General features: G+C 44.6%; 1 protein-coding gene across 1 annotated transcript in view; it reads right to left on the bottom strand.

Annotated features, from left to right (window-relative positions):
• The window catches only part of CACNA1G (calcium voltage-gated channel subunit alpha1 G), a 428561-nt gene that overhangs the window by 174546 nt on the left and 235827 nt on the right, over window positions 1-18188 (bottom strand). Inside the window, exons 19-20 of the mRNA XM_063458969.1 lie at window positions 5231-5299; window positions 4695-4879 (exon numbers count right to left, since the gene is read on the bottom strand). Of these exons, the coding sequence (XP_063315039.1) occupies window positions 4695-4879; window positions 5231-5299 (254 nt within the window). The remainder of the gene's footprint in view (window positions 1-4694; window positions 4880-5230; window positions 5300-18188) is intronic.

Below are 18188 nucleotides of genomic sequence, written 5' to 3'. Positions count from 1 at the left end.
ATAGTGTCCCTTTAATACACTTGGAGCAGAGTGATACTGCTTTGAACTCTGTAACCACAGTACATATAAGGAACAAGCTTTGATTATACAAAAACGCTATTTGGAAAAAGGGTATGATCCAGATAAAATGAAAAAGGATGAAGAATATGTTGACTCATTAGATAGGACATCCTTGTTGACAAATAATAACAATAAAAAGGATAGGCAAAACAATAAAATAGTTAAATATGTATTTACAACTAAATACAATGCACAAGCCAGAAAAATTGAAAAAATTCAGAAAAGACACGGGCATATATTACAGAAAGATGACATATTAGGCCAGGTTATCCCAGACTGACCCACAGCCATATATAAGAAAGCTGATCATTTAAAAGCCATACTAGCTCCCAGCTTGGTAAAGGAAAATAAAAAGATCCCGAGATTATTAGTTCTACAAGGTTTTCATAGTTGTGGAAGGTGTTCCGCATGTAAACACCAAAAAAAGAAAACCAACAGCTTTGACGGCACGTATATTAATAAAAAAAATATATATAACAAAGAAATTTATACAGTGCTCTTCCACTTTCGTTATATATTTATTACAATGCAGATGTGGATCTTAGTATATTGGGAGAACCACACGCAAATTACATAGAAGATTGGCAGAGTACTTCTATAACATTAAGAACAATAAAACAGAACACAATGTTCCAAAACACTGTGATACATGTCCCCAGTTTACTTGGAACACCTTCAAAGCTATTGGTATAGACCGGACAGAAAAACACTGGAGAGGAGGAAATGGACAAATAGAATTAAATCGAAAAGAGGCTCAATTGATCAATAGCTTAAACACACTAAAATAAGGTTTAAACCAGGACATAGACTTAGCAGGTTTGATTAAAAAACGTACTTATGTTTGTTAGATCCCCCTTTTTTTAATATATCCCTATTTTTATATACTTCTAGTTCCTTTCATTACTCCTTCAGATTAGATAGTACAAACGGACTTAGTGGAACGCAAACCACACAGAATACTGATCAAAAGAGGAAATGACATCAATGCAGACAGGAAGTTATCAAGCGTTCCACGCCACAGGAATTCGGACACAGCCGACACTCGTTAGGAAGATTCCGTGTCCTATGTCCTAGGAAGACCAACCTGAAGGGGACACATATCCCTGAAGAAGTCAAGCCAGATGAAACGCGTTGGATATACTATCCAAAGATTCTTTTATTCTCATTTGTATTCTTTTTTTATTGCTGTATCAATATTGTTCCTGTATCAGTTAGCTCCTGGAGTGATCCACAAGATGCGGAGATATGATGATTTTTCAGCTGAGTCTTTAAGTGCAATCTGAATAAATCTGAATAAATTCTGTATTTTTACATATAACATCTGCATATTTTGTGTATCTGTTGAGATTTCCATGCTGATATTCTCATGATGGGTTTACCTATATCCAGGTTCCTGAGAGTTCAATTTATTATCAGTAGGTTGATTTATATCTGACGATATTACCTTATGTTGATTCTGTTTCCATTTTAGATATCTGGATATATTGGTTTCATTAGGAGATTTATTTTTTCTCTTATCTATACCCCACTTATTGGTTGTTTTTTATGTATTATCCGGTGTACATAGGTCACACTGTTGTAAGTGTGGGTGTTCATATAGCACCTACAGTGGTTATATATTCTCCCTCTGATTCTGGAACTACAATACTTTTATATTTTTGTTATTGTATATCGCTTACTATACAACACCATTGGGTACTGTTGCAAAAAATGTCTAAATAGTATCTACATGGTATGATTAATTGCTACTTAGTAGCTCTATTCTAAGATAACTTGGCCAGCCATTTTTCTACAGAATTTGCAGGATTTTTCTGATTAACTTATACTACAACCTTGTTTTGCGACAAAGGTAAACATATGGGTAAATTAAACATGGAGATCTACTAGCAAGACTACTACATAAAGGTATGCTTTGTACCATTTAGTGGTTGCTTTGATAACTGGAAATTGAACTGGGTCTTCAGCAGCTCTCAATTTGGAAAACCGAAGTACCACCTTGTGGCTATAAATATTTATATTTAACCACAAAATATAGTATGCAGTTTTTCTAAATTATTGCATTGAGGAGATCTATCGTGGAGCAGCTTTTTGTATTTTTGAGTTTCTGCTAGGATTGAGGCCTCCAGTTGAGCATACAAGAAGAAATTGCTCTAGAAAAATTAATTGCAAGGCTTCCTCTGCTGTATTGACTTGGCATCCTTAGAAGCAACTGATCCTAACTCTATGTAATTTGTAAATCCACTCAAAGTCTGGTTCCCTTTTCACAACTCTTTACTGTGGGCCTCAGGAGTGACAGCAAAGCGAGCCAATAAGCTTTTCTTCACAGCTGTATAATCCTTAATAAAATTGTCAGGAACAACTCAGTATGATTCTGCGGCTTTTCCAGTTAATGTATTAGTAACAATTGTCCCAAATCTGAGGGGTTCACATTTTGTAAACCACACTGTCTTTCAAAGTCCTGAAGATAGCCATCAATATCACCCCCTAAATCAGAGAATGCTTTAAAATCCTGGAACGCAAGATTCTTCTTTCCTTGTTTCTCTTGGCCTCAGAGGCTACTAGCTTCAATGAGCAGTTTTGTTGTAGTTCAACTTTGCGGAGCTCTGATAAATCTCCCACCACCTTTAGGAAAATCTCAGTTGAGTAGTTACATCCAAAAAAATAAAGGTGACTCCTGGGTTTCTGTGGTTAACTCACTCTTAATGGAAAAGTCAGAGCTAGTGCTCTCACGGTCTCCTTCAGTGAGTTTGGTTCTTACCACTGCCTTATTTCAATGTGGTGCATTTCAGTCCATTCACAGGATTGTGTCATCTGGAGAGGGACCTCTAGATAAAGCCTGAGTGGTGGTTTGGACACACCAAGAGAAGGAAGATTCTACCTCTACCACCAATTATAACAGGAACAGGGATGACTGGTCCCAAACTTGAGATCCATCCTGCTACATTGTCTATCCTGCTACATTGTCCATCTCTTTTCCTCCTCAGAAAGGGTCCCAAACAATTTTCCAGGTAGGAATAAATCCCTTTGCCTGCTCCATCTGCTCTAGCAGGAATCAATCCCTCTGCTAGCTCAGGCAGGAATGAATCCCTCTGCAAGCTCCCAACATTCACTTAATAAAGACAGTATTGGACTCTGTAGCTTCTCCCATATACATGGGAGCACGCAGACAGAAAACAAGCCCTTAGACTCTGTCACTGGGCTCCTTCAAAAGGACCAAACAATCTTCCAAAAGGAACTAGTTCAATTCTTTATTTTTGAACTGGTACTACCTTTAAACAGTGGGTTAACAGTGGCTCTGCTTAAACAATGGGGGAACAGATGCTATTGTCCACCCCAACCCAATTCCCCTTGTTTTCCCGGATGGCTAGGGGTCCTCAATCCTCCTAGCCATCCCCCAATTAAAAAAAATGGCCCTTACTTTCACATGTCACCCTAATAATAGTGAGAGGAGAGCAATAAAACTAACTCCAGTATTATAAAAACTATGCTTACCAATCTGGTTTTTTTTTCAAACTTTTCTTCGTCCCCAAAAGAGGGGAAAAAAAATCCATCATCCCACTACACAACTCTTAGATATTTTTGGCTGACACTCTCACTCATCATGCAGATTGCCTACACAGTATGGTTATGCATCGGGCAGATTTGGACAACTGGGGACGGTGCTGTAATTTCTGGTTCTCAGGCCTCCCTGAGGTGGAGGAGTCACCAGTGCAACTACGCGCCATCTTGATGTAGATATTTAATGTGCTGCTTCATAGAGAGGGGTTCACAGAGATTACCCCTATATGAGCACACAAGGCTCTCCGACCATGGAGCCTACTAGATGAACCCCCTCATGACTTGGTGTGCTGCATTTTCCCCCTTTAGGAGGATATCCTGAGGGTGAAGAGAGATACTGGAACAATCACCTATATTCACCATGATGTACAGTTACATCCAGACCTCTCCCTGCCCACCCTCAGTTACAGGAGAGTGTTGAAGCTTCTCACACAAGCCCTACAGGCTCAGAGAGTAAGATACCACTGGCTGATGCCTTCTGGCCTTTTAAGTTTCACTACAGTGAGTACTTTTTCACTTTACAGCCATGCTGATTTTGTTAAATTAGGGAAATAAATCTCACTGCCCTCACTACATATGAAATGAACCCTTAGAGCACTATCTTCCTGCTACTTGTTGCCTCCAGGAAGGGCCTTTGGCTCAGAGGCAGAGCAGACCCATGCAATCCACTAGAGCAGCAGGAACATCCTCTGGAAACAGGGGTACATTACCATGTTGAGTTAATTTTGGCTACAAAACCACCTTGGCTGGTTCTTCCCTTCCCCTTTACCCCCTCTCCTCCTTCCTCCTTCCCCCACAGGCCCTATTCAGACTTGATCCCTCACAGGATGGTGGATGTTGGAGTAAAGTTTGAAACACAATACCTATCTGTGCTCATTTTCATGTAAGACTGGCAACTCTGGGTTAGTTGTGGAAACATGATTTCCTGAGTTTCTGCACATGTGGAGTGCTCACCAAAGCCCACCTTGAGATGTGCAGATGAAGAGCAACATAAATTTCTCTCTCCCTCTTTTTAATATTGGCAAATCCCAGAGTTTCAAATTACTAATGTGATATTTAAAGAACAATTTACTTACCGTAGTGGTCTTAGGGTTCTCAGCAGCCTCAGAACTCTTAACATGCCTAAAATCTTGGTGCCGCTGTCGGACACCATAGAAACTATGATGTCAATTACAGAGATTAAAACAAGCATTCCATCGAGAAGATTCCAGCTGCTTTTCAGGTATGCTTTTCCACCGAAACAAAAATTCAATGCTACTACCTGTAATCAAAACAAACCAAAACCAAATAATAATTAGCAACAATTACTCGTTCATGGGGAATATTCCAAAAATTGACAGCTTAAGTAGAGATTTCTTTAATGTTAATTATGCTTTTGCTCCTCATTCTCTGAGAAAATTGTGGAAAAGATGGCAGTATCTATATACAGCATTAATCTATTCATTTTTAGCACGTGTTTAAATGAAATATAGAATTGTATCTAAAAAAAATTAAACATATACTGAAGTATGCAAATGAATAATCAGTAATAAATAATGATGAATACATAACAAGCATACATTAATAGTATTTAAGAGATCATAATATAAAGTTGTATTAAAATAAATGTTACCTTTACAGTCATTTCAGCCAAAAAAATGAATGTAAATATATAGTTTGACATGGTAAGGATTATTCTTTCCTGTAAAAATAAAATAATCAGACATTAATATTTTACCGGTAAAATCCAGTTGTCTAACATCTGTGTAATTTTATATAAATAAAAATGTTTGTACACCAGAAATTAATAGTAAAGGAACATGGCAAAAATAGAACCCGATGAGAGGTCTCACCATATACAAAAAGCTATACTTTACAGTGGGACTTATACTGTTCATTCTGCAATACTTACGACCATAATGGACCATAATGTGGTCCATATACTGCTTAAGGCCACATATATGCCTCCATCATCCTCCAGTGGCAAAATATTATGGCTGGGAGAGGCACAGTTTCTTACTTTAACCCCTTAAGGACTGAGCCAAATGTACACGTTGTGATCAAAACAAAACGTAAACAAAAACTGGAATTTGCGCTATATGCAGGGCCAGATTAAGAGCCCAGTGGGCCTGGTGCTGATAATTATGAGGGGCCTAAGTACAGAATCTTATCGACCAACACTAAAACAGTCATACCTCTCAAGCATTATGTATATGGTGGAGATGTTGCGGGAGGGAAACAAATAGGATGCAGCTATAAAAAAACTCAGATTCTCCTAAAATATGCTAATCTCTCTCTAATTCATGCTTTCATCTTTCAAGTAAATCCATACCCTCTAACAGCAGTGTCCAGTGAAGCAAGAAGTCAATGGGCAGTGTAAAAAGGTGGACCACTGACGCGGATCATGCCCAAAAAGGAGGCGTGTCTGCCCAAAGAATTGGAAGGCTAGCCTGGCATGAATGCATGTCAGGCTGCCTGTCAATCATGCATGCTGGCCAACAGCATCCTGAGCTTGACATAAATGCGTCTAATGATGCGCTCATTCCATGCTTTCTAAGGACTGTCCACTAGCACTCACATGTCCACTTGTCTCCTTACCTTCTTACTAGCAGGCAGAAGCTCTTGGTATATAGTCTGGGTCAGAGAAAAGGTGGATGTAGTGAGTGTAGAAGAAAGGGAACATGCCAGTGTTAGAGAGACCAAAGTCAGCAATACCTTAACTAATTTAATTTCAGCTAGTCCACATACGTTTTGTTTCCATATACCCATCTTAAGATTCCATACTTAAGCAAGGGTATGTGAAGAGTAGTGAGGGTTGACACCTTTCTTTTAAAAAATACAGGCCTTACTAATTTGCATAACTAGTTATGTATGTGTGACATCACATGATGTAAATCACAAGGAGTGACAGAGAAAATTCTGTAAAATAACCAAAAAAACTACTTAGTTTGATTCTGCTGTATAGATAGATTGCTCCCAGTGTCTCCCTGTGTCCCCATGTCACCCATTGTCCCCTGGTGTCTGTGTCCTCATGTCTCCCAATGTCCCCATGTCACTAGTAGACACTGTGAGACATGGGGACACTGAGACTATGTATCACAGTGTCTCAGTGCCCCATGTCTCCCAGTGTCCCCATGTCTCCCAGTGTCCCCATGTCTCCCAGGGACACTAGGAGACATGGGGACACTGGGGCACTAGGAGACATGGGGACACAGACACCAGGGACACTGGCTGGGAGACACGGGGGCACTGAGACACTTGGGGACATTGTATCCCTAGTGTCTGTGTCCCTATGTGTGCCCGTGTCCCCATGTATCCCAGCATCCCCATGTGTGTCCCCATGCGTGTCCGTGTCCCTCTGTGTCCCCATGTGTGTCCCCGTGTGTGTCCGTGTCTCCCTGTGTCCCCATGTGTCCCCATGTTTCCCCATGTGTGTCCGTGTCCCCATGTTTCCCCATGTGTGTCCATGTACCTCTGTGTCCCCATGTGTGTCCATGCCCCCATGTGTGTCCATGTCCCCATGTGTGTCCCCATGCGTGTTCGTGTCCCTCTGTGTCCCCATGTGTGTCCATGTCCCTCTGTGTCCCCATGTGTGTCCCCATGTGTGTCCCCATGTGTGTCCCCATGTGTGTACGTGTCCCCATGTGTTTCCCCATGTGTGTCCATGTCCCTCTGTGTCCCCATGTGTGTCCGTGTCCCCATGTGTGTCCATGTCCCCATGTGTGTTCGCGTCGCTCTGTGTCCCCATGTCCCTCTGTGTCCCCATGTGTGTCCCCATGTTTGTCCGTGTCCCCATGTGTGTCCCCATGTGTGTCCGTGTCCCCATGTGTCCCCATATGTGTCCCCATGTGTGTCCGTGTCCCCGTGTGTGTCTGTGTCCCCGTGTGTGTCCGTGTTCCCATGTGTCCCCATGTGTGTGTCCATGTCTCAGGGTCCCCATGTGTGTGTCCATGTCTCAGTGTCTCCAAGTGTCCCCAAGTGTCTCAGCGTCCTCAGAGGTCTCCATGTTTCTCCATGTCTCATAGTGTCCTCTAGTGTCTCAGTGTCCCCATGTCTCCCTGATGCTTTTACCCAAGCCTTCACTTTCCTGAGCTGTTTTTTTAGTTCTACGTTACATTCTAACTGTGAATGTCATAATACGGTTTGCTTTTACTGCAATAAAATACACATATTTGTATTCAGTGATGTCTCACGTGTAAAACAATACCCCCTTATTTACAGGTTTTATGGTGTTTTGGGAGTCAAATATAGCGTGTTACATTTTTCAGTTTTTTCACATTGAAATTCATTAGATTGGTTACGTTGCCTTTGAGACCGTATGGTAGCCCAGGAATAAGAATTACCTCCATGATTGCATAACATTTGCAAAAGTAGACAACCCAAGGTCTTGCAAATGGGGTATGTCTAGTCTTTTATATTAGCCACTTGGTCACAAACACTGGCCAAAGTTAGTGTTAATTAGTGTTGTCGCGAACCCGAAATTTTCAGTTCGCGAACGCGAACTTCCGCAAATGTTCGCAAACCGGGGAACCGCGCGAACCGCCATTGACTTCAATGGGCAGGCGAATTTTTAAAACAACAGGGACGCTTTCTGGCCACAATAGTGATGGAAAAGTTGTTTCAAGGGGACTAACACCTGGACTGTGGCATGCCAGAGGGGGATCCATGGCAAAACTCCCATGGAAAATTGCACAGTTGATGCAGAGTCTGCTTTTAATCCATAAAGGGCAGAAATCACCTAACATTGACACCTGTCCTCAAAGCCCAGCCCTGATACACACTGACACAGAGCAGAATAGAGACTGTTCCCCTTACATCGGGTCACTTGGCAGATATGGATTGACACCTGTCCTCAAAACCCCTGATACACACTGACACAGAGCAGAATAGGGACATAGGGTCACTTGGCAGATATGGATTGACACCTATCCTAATGATCCCTGATACACACTGACACAGAGCAGAATAGAGACTGTTCCCCCTACATAGGGTCACTTGGCAGATATGGATTGACACCTGTCCTCAAAACCCCTGATACACACTGACACAGAGCAGAATAGAGACTGTTCCCCCTACATAGGGTCACTTGGCAGATATGGATTGACACCTATCCTAATGATCCCTGATACACACTGACACAGAGCAGAATAGGGACTGTTCCTCCTACATAGGGTCACTTGGCAGATATGGATTGACACCTGTCCTCAAAACCCCTGATACACACTGACACAGAGCAGAATAGGGACTGTTCCCCCTACATAGGGTCACTTGGCAGATATGGATTGACACCTGTCCTCAAAACCCCTGATACACACTGACACAGAGCAGAATAGAGACTGTTCCCTGTCCACAGAGACCATGATACACACTGACACAGAGCAGAATAGAGACTGTTCACCGTCCACAGAGACCATGATACACACTGACACAGAGCAAAATAGGGACTGTTACCCCTACATAGGGTCACTTGGCAGATATGGATTGACACCTGTCCTCAAAACCCCTGATACACACTGACACAGAGCAGAATAGAGACTGTTCCCTGTCCACAGAGTCCAGATTTACATCTTGTGACCCATGAGGATGTTCCAGGCACTACTTGTGAAATAAAGACAGATAATAAAGTGAATGATCCTTCTCCTTGGGACTTGCACCCTGTCGTTGAAGGTGGAGTAGGCAATGGCAAGAGCATGCTGTGGGTAGTCAGTGCAAACACTCTCTTCCCAGAGAAACCCCAGATCTTCACGTATTGGATGAGACGGTGCGTGGAGTTGCAGAGAACGTAGAACAAGAAATATTTAAACTTTTCCTGTGTACTGACAGCAGATATACATAGGGTCACTTGGCAGATATGGATTGACACCTGTCCTCAAAACCCCTGATACACACTGACACAGAGCAGAATAGAGACTGTTCCCTGTCCACAGAGACCATGATACACACTAACACAGAGCAGAATAGGGACTGTTACCCCTACATAGGGTCACTTGGCAGATATGGATTGACACCTGTCCTCAAAACCCCTGATACACACTGACACAGAGCAGAATAGAGACTGTTCCCTGTCCACAGAGTCCAGATTTACATCTTGTGACCCATGAGGATGTTCCAGGCACTACTTGTGAAATAAAGACAGATAATAAAGTGAATGATCCTTCTCCTTGGGACTTGCACCCTGTCGTTGAAGGTGGAGTAGGCAATGGCAAGAGCATGCTGTGGGTAGTCAGTGCAAACACTCTCTTCCCAGAGAAACCCCAGATCTTCACGTATTGGATGAGACGGTGCGTGGAGTTGCAGAGAACGTAGAACAAGAAATATTTAAACTTTTCCTGTGTACTGACAGCAGATATACATAGGGTCACTTGGCAGATATGGATTGACACCTGTCCTCAAAACCCCTGATACACACTGACACAGAGCAGAATAGAGACTGTTCCCTGTCCACAGAGACCATGATACACACTAACACAGAGCAGAATAGGGACTGTTACCCCTACATAGGGTCACTTGGCAGATATGGATTGACAAATCCCTGACAAACAGCTACCACATGCAAGGAAGGCAGCAGGGGCGCAAATGACCCACTCCTGACGCGGGAAGGTAGTGACGACAAATAACAATACAGGACTCTTTAGAGGCCCTGTAATTGTAATCAGTCCACTTGAAATCCTTTAACTTTGATCAATTGGAGGGAAGTCTGGTGCAGAGCCACTGACCCATGCGCAGGGCCAGCCTTAGGCCTTTGGGCGCCCTGTGCAAGAAATCTTCACCCTGTCACACCCATGTGCAAGAAATCTTCACCCTGTCATAGGGTCACTTGGCAGATATGGATTGACAAATCCCTGACAAACAGCTACCACATGCAAGGAAGGCAGCAGGGGCGCAAATGACCCACTCCCGACGCGGGAAGGTAGTGACGACAAATAACAATACAGGACTCTTTAGAGGCCCTGTAATTGTAATCAGTCCACTTGAAATCCTTTAACTTTGATCAATTGGAGGGAAGTCTGGTGCAGAGCCACTGACCCATGCGCAGGGCCAGCCTTAGGCCTTTGGGCGCCCTGTGCAAGAAATCTTCACCCTGTCACACCCATGTGCAAGAAATCTTCACCCTGTCATAGGGTCACTTGGCAGATATGGATTGACAAATCCCTGACAAACAGCTACCACATGCAAGGAAGGCAGCAGAGGCGCAAATGACCCACTCCCGACGCGGGAAGGTAGTGACGACAAATAACAATACAGGACTCTTTAGAGGCCCTGTAATTGTAATCAGTCCACTTGAAATCCTTTAACTTTGATCAATTGGAGGGAAGTCTGGTGCAGAGCCACTGACCCATGCGCAGGGCCAGCCTTAGGCCTTTGGGCGCCCTGTGCAAGAAATCTTCACCCTGTCACACCCATGTGCAAGAAATCTTCACCCTGTCATAGGGTCACTTGGCAGATATGGATTGACAAATCCCTGACAAACAGCTACCACATGCAAGGAAGGCAGCAGGGGCGCAAATGACCCACTCCCGACGCGGGAAGGTAGTGACGACAAATAACAATACAGGACTCTTTAGAGGCCCTGTAATTGTAATCAGTCCACTTGAAATCCTTTAACTTTGATCAATTGGAGGGAAGTCTGGTGCAGAGCCACTGACCCATGCGCAGGGCCAGCCTTAGGCCTTTGGGCGCCCTGTGCAAGAAATCTTCACCCTGTCACACCCATGTGCAAGAAATCTTCACCCTGTCATAGGGTCACTTGGCAGATATGGATTGACAAATCCCTGACAAACAGCTACCACATGCAAGGAAGGCAGCAGGGGCGCAAATGACCCACTCCCGACGCGGGAAGGTAGTGACGACAAATAACAATACAGGACTCTTTAGAGGCCCTGTAATTGTAATCAATCCACTTGAAATCCTTTAACTTTGATCAATTGGAGGGAAGTCTGGTGCAGAGCCACTGACCCATGCGCAGGGCCAGCCTTAGGCCTTTGGGCGCCCTGTGCAAGAAATCTTCACCCTGTCACACCCATGTGCAAGAAATCTTCACCCTGTCATAGGGTCACTTGGCAGATATGGATTGACAAATCCCTGACAAACAGCTACCACATGCAAGGAAGGCAGCAGGGGCGCAAATGACCCACTCCCGACGCGGGAAGGTAGTGACGACAAATAACAATACAGGACTCTTTAGAGGCCCTGTAATTGTAATCAGTCCACTTGAAATCCTTTAACTTTGATCAATTGGAGGGAAGTCTGGTGCAGAGCCACTGACCCATGCGCAGGGCCAGCCTTAGGCCTTTGGGCGCCCTGTGCAAGAAATCTTCACCCTGTCACACCCATGTGCAAGAAATCTTCACCCTGTCACACACACACACACAGGCAGACAGCCATACACACGCACACACACAACTGCGACTGACTAGGTTTGTCACCTCCTCAAAAGGACGCATGAGCCTACAGGCATTGCGCATGAGCGTCCAGTAACGTGGCAAAAAAAATCCCAGCTCCCCAGAGGCTGTCCTAGCGACCCGGTCATACAAATATTCATTAACAGCTTTTTCTTGTTGGAGCAGGCGGTCGAACATTAGGAGTGTTGAATTCCAACGTGTAGGGCTGTCGCAAATCAAGCGCCTCACTGGCATGTTGTTTCGCCGCTGGATATCGGCAAAGTGAGCCATGGCCGTGTAGGAACGCCTGAAATGGCCACACACCTTCCTGGCCTGCTTCAGGATGTCCTGTAAGCCTGTGTACTTATGCACAAAGCGTTGTACGATCAGATTACACACATGTGCCATGCACGGCACATGTGTCAACTTGCCCAACTTCAATGCCGCTATCAAATTTTTTCCGTTGTCACACACCACTTTGCCGATATCCAGTTGCTGCGGAGTCAGCCACTTTTCCACCTGTGCGTTCAGGGCGGACAGGAGTGCTTGTCCGGTGTGACTCTCTGCTTTCAAGCAAGTCAAACCCAAGACGGCGTGACACTGCCGTATCCGGGATGTGGAATAGTACCTGGGGAGCTGGGGGGGTGCCGTTGATGTGGAGCAAGAAGCAGCGGCACAAGAGGACTCAGCCGAGGAGGTTATGGAAGAGGATGGAGTAGGAGGAGTAGAGGAGGTGGCAGCAGGACTGCCTGCAATTCGTGGCGGTGTCACCAACTCCTCTGCAATGCCACGCATTCCTTGCTTGTCAGCCGTCAGCAGGTTTACCCAATGCGCAGTGTAGGTGATATACCTGCCCTGACCATGCTTTGCAGACCAGGTATCAGTGGTCAGATGGACCCTTGCCCCAACACTGTGTGCCAGACATGCCATGACTTCCTTTTGCACAATCGAGTACAAGTTGGGGATTGCCTTTTGTGAAAAGAAATTCCGGCCGGGTACCTTCCACTGCGGTGTCCCAATAGCTACAAATTTTTTGAACGCCTCAGACTCAACCAGATTGTATGGTAAAAGCTGGCGGGCTAATAGTTCGGACAAGCCAGCTGTCAGACGCTGGGCAAGGGGGTGACTTGGTGACATTGGCTTCTTACGCTCAAACATGTCCTTGACAGAAACACATGACTGTGGGCAGATGAGCGGGAACTGCTCAAGGCGGGAGACGGAGTGGCGGATGGTTGAGAGGGGGCAAGAAGGACAGCAGTGGTTGACGTGGCTGAAGATGCTGGACCAGGAGGAGGATGGCGGCTTAGAGTAGGCGTGCTGCTTGTACTCATGTGTTGATCCCATAGGCGTTTGTGATGTGAGATCATGTGCCTACGCAAAGCAGTTGTACCTAGGTGGGTGTTGGACCTCCCACGACTCAGTTTCCTTTGGCACAGGTTGCAAATGGCATCGCTGTTGTCCGAGGCAGACACACAAAAAAAAATGCCACACTGCTGAGCTCTGCAATGACGGCATTCTGGTGGTGGACACAGCATGCGTTGATTGGCGTGCTGTCGGGCTGACCCCGGGTGCCGATGCATGCTGTCTGACTGTGCCACTAGCTCCTTGCAACGACCCCCCCCTGCTTCCAACTCGTCTCCTCCTCTCTGTCTCCCCATCTGAACTTTCGCCCTGTTCTTCTTCTTGCCGAGCGGGCACCCACGTGACATCCATGGACGCATCGTCATCATCAACCGCTTCGCTTGTATCTGACAACTCAGAAAAGGAAGCAGCAGCGGGTACAACATCATCATCATCACACCGTACCTCCATGTGTTTAATGCTGCCTACCTGAGACATATCCCTGTTATCTACATCCTCTAGCAATAATGGTTGCGCATCACTCATTTCTTCAAACGGGTGTGTGAATAACTCCTCTGACATACCAAGTAAAGCGGCTGTGGTGCTAGTTTTGGTGGTGGCGGCAGGCGGGTGAGTGCTATCTTGAGAGGTGCCTGAAGCTAAGCTGGAGGAGGATGGTGCGTCAAGGTTCCGAGCGGAGGCTGTACAAGATTGGGTGTCCTGTGTTAGCCAGTCAACTAAGTCCTCAGAATTTTTCAAGTTCAGGGTACGTGGCTTCTGAAAACTGGGCATTATTCTAGGGCAAAAGGGAATCAAAGCACCACGACCACGACGGCCCCTGCGGGGTGGCCTGCCTCTGCCTGTCATTTTTTGGGGGATTAGTGGTACTATGCGTGCAAGCTACTGTGAGACCAGATATGATTGGCAATGTGAACTGTAACAGTTCTGCAGAGCACACACTGTAGGCCTGAGACACCCGCTTGAAGACAAGTAACTGCTATTCAATCTATAACAGTGAAAAATAAATTTTGGTTTTAAAAGCACGCTATAGAGACACCAGATATGATTGGCAATGTGCACTGGAACAGTTCTGCAGAGCACACACTGTAGGCCTGAGACACCCGCTTGAAGACAAGTAACTGCTATTCAATCTATAACAGTGAAAAACAAATTTTGGTTTTAAAAGCACGCTATAGAGACACCAGATATGATTGGCAATGTGCACTGGAACAGTTCTGCAGAGCACACACTGTAGGCCTGAGACACCCGCTTGAAGACAAGTAACTGCTATTCAATCTATAACAGTGAAAAACAAATTTTGGTTTTAAAAGCACGCTATAGAGACACCAAATATGATTGGCAACTGTCAAAGCACGCTGGAACAGGTCTACAGAGCACACGCTGAAGTAGGCCTGACACCCAGACGCTTGCTTGCAGACAACTAACTGATCTTCTATTACAGTGAAAAAACATGATTTCTTTAAAATCTAAAGCTTAAGCTATTGTTAAAACAGATATGAGTGGTGGCACTGACTGTGCAAATGGGCAAGGCATCCAACCTGACACAGAAGCTGGCAGGCAGGCAACTGCTCTTCTATTACAGTGAAAACAAATTATTTATTTTAAATGTAAAGCTTAACCAATTGTTAAAACAGATATGAGTGGTGGCACTGGGCAAGTAGGCACAGTATCCAATGTGAACCTCACACAGAAGCTGGCAGGCAGGCAACTGCTCTTCTATTACAGTGGAAACAAAATTTTGGTTGTAAAAGCACGCTATAGAGACACAAGATATGAGTGGCAACTGTCAAAGCACGCTGGCACAGGTCTGCAGAGCACACGCTGAAGTAGGCCTGAAACACCGACGCTTGCAGACAACTAACTGCTCTTCTATTACAGTGAAAAAAAAATATTTATTTTAAATCTAAAGCTTAACCAATTGTTAAAACAGATATGAGTGGTGGCACTGGGCTAGTGGGCACAGTATCCAATGTGAACCTCACACAGAAGCTGGCAGGCAGGCAACTGCTCTTCTATTACAGTGGAAACAAAATTTTGGTTGTAAAAGCACGCTATAGAGAGACAAGATATGAGTGGCAACTGTCAAAGCACGCTGGCACAGGTCTGCAGAGCACACGCTGAAGTAGGCCTGAAACACAGACGCTTGCAGACAACTAACTGCTCTTCTATTACAGTGAAAAAAAAATATTTATTTTAAATCTAAAGCTTAACCAATTGTTAAAACAGATATGAGTGGTGGCACTGGGCTAGTGGGCACAGTATCCAATGTGAACCTCACACAGAAGCTGGCAGGAAGGCAACTGCTCTTCTATTACAGTGGAAACAAAATTTTGGTTGTAAAAGCACGCTATAGAGACAAAAGATATGAGTGGCAACTGTCAAAGCACGCTGGCACAGGTCTGCAGAGCACACGCTGAAGTAGGCCTGAAACACAGACGCTTGCAGACAACTAACTGCTCTTCTATTACAGTGAAAAAAATATATTTATTTTAAATCTAAAGCTTAACCAATTGTTAAAACAGATATGAGTGGTGGCACTGGGCTAGTGGGCACAGTATCCAATGTGAACCTCACACAGAAGCTGGCAGGCAGGCAACTGCTCTTCTATTACAGTGGAAACAAAATTTTGGTTGTAAAAGCACGCTATAGAGACACAAGATATGAGTGGCAACTGTCAAAGCACGCTGGCAGGGTTGTGCAGGGCACACGCTGAAGGAAGGCCTGACAGAGCCGCTTGAAGGACACTGACTGTCTGCTATTAGCTTACACTGGAAACCTTTTTTCTTTGTAAAAGCACGCTAAAGAGACACCAGATATGAGTGGCAACTGTCAAAGCACGCTGGCACAGGTCTGCAGAGCACACGCTGAAGTAGGCCTGAAACACAGACGCTTGCAGACAACTAACTGCTCTTCTATTACAGTGAAAAAAAATATTTATTTTAAATCTAAAGCTTAACCAATTGTTAAAACAGATATGAGTGGTGGCACTGGGCTAGTGGGCACAGTATCCAATGTGAACCTCACACAGAAGCTGGCAGGCAGGCAACTGCTCTTCTATTACAGTGGAAACAAAATTTTGGTTGTAAAAGCACGCTATAGAGACACAAGATATGAGTGGCAACTGTCAAAGCACGCTGGCAGGGTTGTGCAGGGCACACGCTGAAGGAAGGCCTGACAGAGCCGCTTGAAGGACACTGACTGTCTGCTATTAGCTTACACTGGAAACCTTTTTTCTTTGTAAAAGCACGCTAAAGAGACACCAGATATGATTGGCAACTGTCAAAGCACGCTGGCACAGGTCTGCAGAGCACACGCTGAAGTAGGCCTGACACCCAGGCAGGCAACTGCTCTTCTATTACAGTGAAAAAAAATTATTTATTTTAAATCTAAAGCTTAACCAATTGTTAAAACAGATATGAGTGGTGGCACTGACTGTGCAAATGGGCAAGGCATCCAACCTCACACAGAAGCTGGCAGGCAGGCAACTGCTCTTCTATTACAGTGAAAAAAATGATTTATTTAAAATCTAAAGCTTAACCAATTGTTAAAACAGATATGAGTGGTGGCACTGACTGTGCAAATGGGCAAGGCATCCAACCTCACACAGAAGCTGGCAGGCAGGCAACTGCTCTTCTATTACAGTGAAAAAAAATTATTTATTTTAAATCTAAAGCTTAACCAATTGTTAAAACAGATATGAGTGGTGGCACTGACTGTGCAAATGGGCAAGGCATCCAACCTCACACAGAAGCTGGCAGGCAGGCAACTGCTCTTCTATTACAGTGAAAAAAAATTATTTATTTTAAATCTAAAGCTTAACCAATTGTTAAAACAGATATGAGTGGTGGCACTGACTGTGCAAATGGGCAAGGCATCCAACCTCACACAGAAGCTGGCAGGCAGGCAACTGCTCTTCTATTACAGTGAAAAAAAAATATTTATTTTAAATGTAAAGCTTAACCTATTGTTAAAACAGATATGAGTGGTGGCACTGGGCAAATAAGCACAGTATCCAATGTGAACCTCACACAGAAACTGGCAGGCAGGCACCTGCAATTACATTACACAGGAAAAAAAAAAAAAAAAGCAGCCTGATGTTATAGCCCTAAAAAGGGCTTTTTGGGGTGCTGTCCTTACAGCAGAGATCAGATGAGTCCTTCAGGATTGTAGTGGACACTGAATACCCTAGCCTAGCTATCAATTTCCCTATCTAATCAGCAGCAGCTAAACTTTCCCTCCTCTCACTAAGCATGCATCTTCCGAATGAATCGAAAATGGATGCTGGGAGAGAGGTTGGAGGGTGTGGAAGGGAGGGAGTGCTGCTGATTGGCTGGAATGTGTCTGCTGACCGAGAGGCACAGGGTCAAAGTTTGCCCAATGATGACGAATAGGGGGCGGATCGAACTGCGCATGTGTTCGCCCGCCGTGGCGAACGCGAACACGCTAATTTCGCCGAGAACTGTTCGCCGGCGGACAGTTCGGTACATCACTAAGTGTTAATATTTGAAAATGCAAAAAACTAATTTGAGCGCCAATTTTGGCCAGTGTTTGTGACTAAGTGGCTACTAAAAAAGATTGAACATACCCCATTTGCAATACCTTGGGGGTAATTTTCATTCCTGGGCTACCGTACGGTCTCAAAGGCAAAGCCAACCTGGCTAATTTCCCGCGTCCTTAAGGGGTTAAACAAACAAAGTCCAGCTGGTAAGGACAATTGCATGGGGTTACTTGTGTCAGTGTGTGTATATACAGTAAGTGCGATTATCGCTATCTATATGTGCACTATATGCGGGCCCTGGCTACCTGTACAATGTAGACGGGGGTGTCAGGGTACCTGAAGTCTCTACC

Source organism: Pelobates fuscus, chromosome 6 (genome assembly GCF_036172605.1).
Source record: "Pelobates fuscus isolate aPelFus1 chromosome 6, aPelFus1.pri, whole genome shotgun sequence".
Classification (NCBI taxonomy): Eukaryota; Metazoa; Chordata; class Amphibia; order Anura; family Pelobatidae; genus Pelobates; species Pelobates fuscus.
Note: the sequence above shows the minus strand (reverse complement) of the source record. Positions and strands in the feature narration are given on the sequence as shown.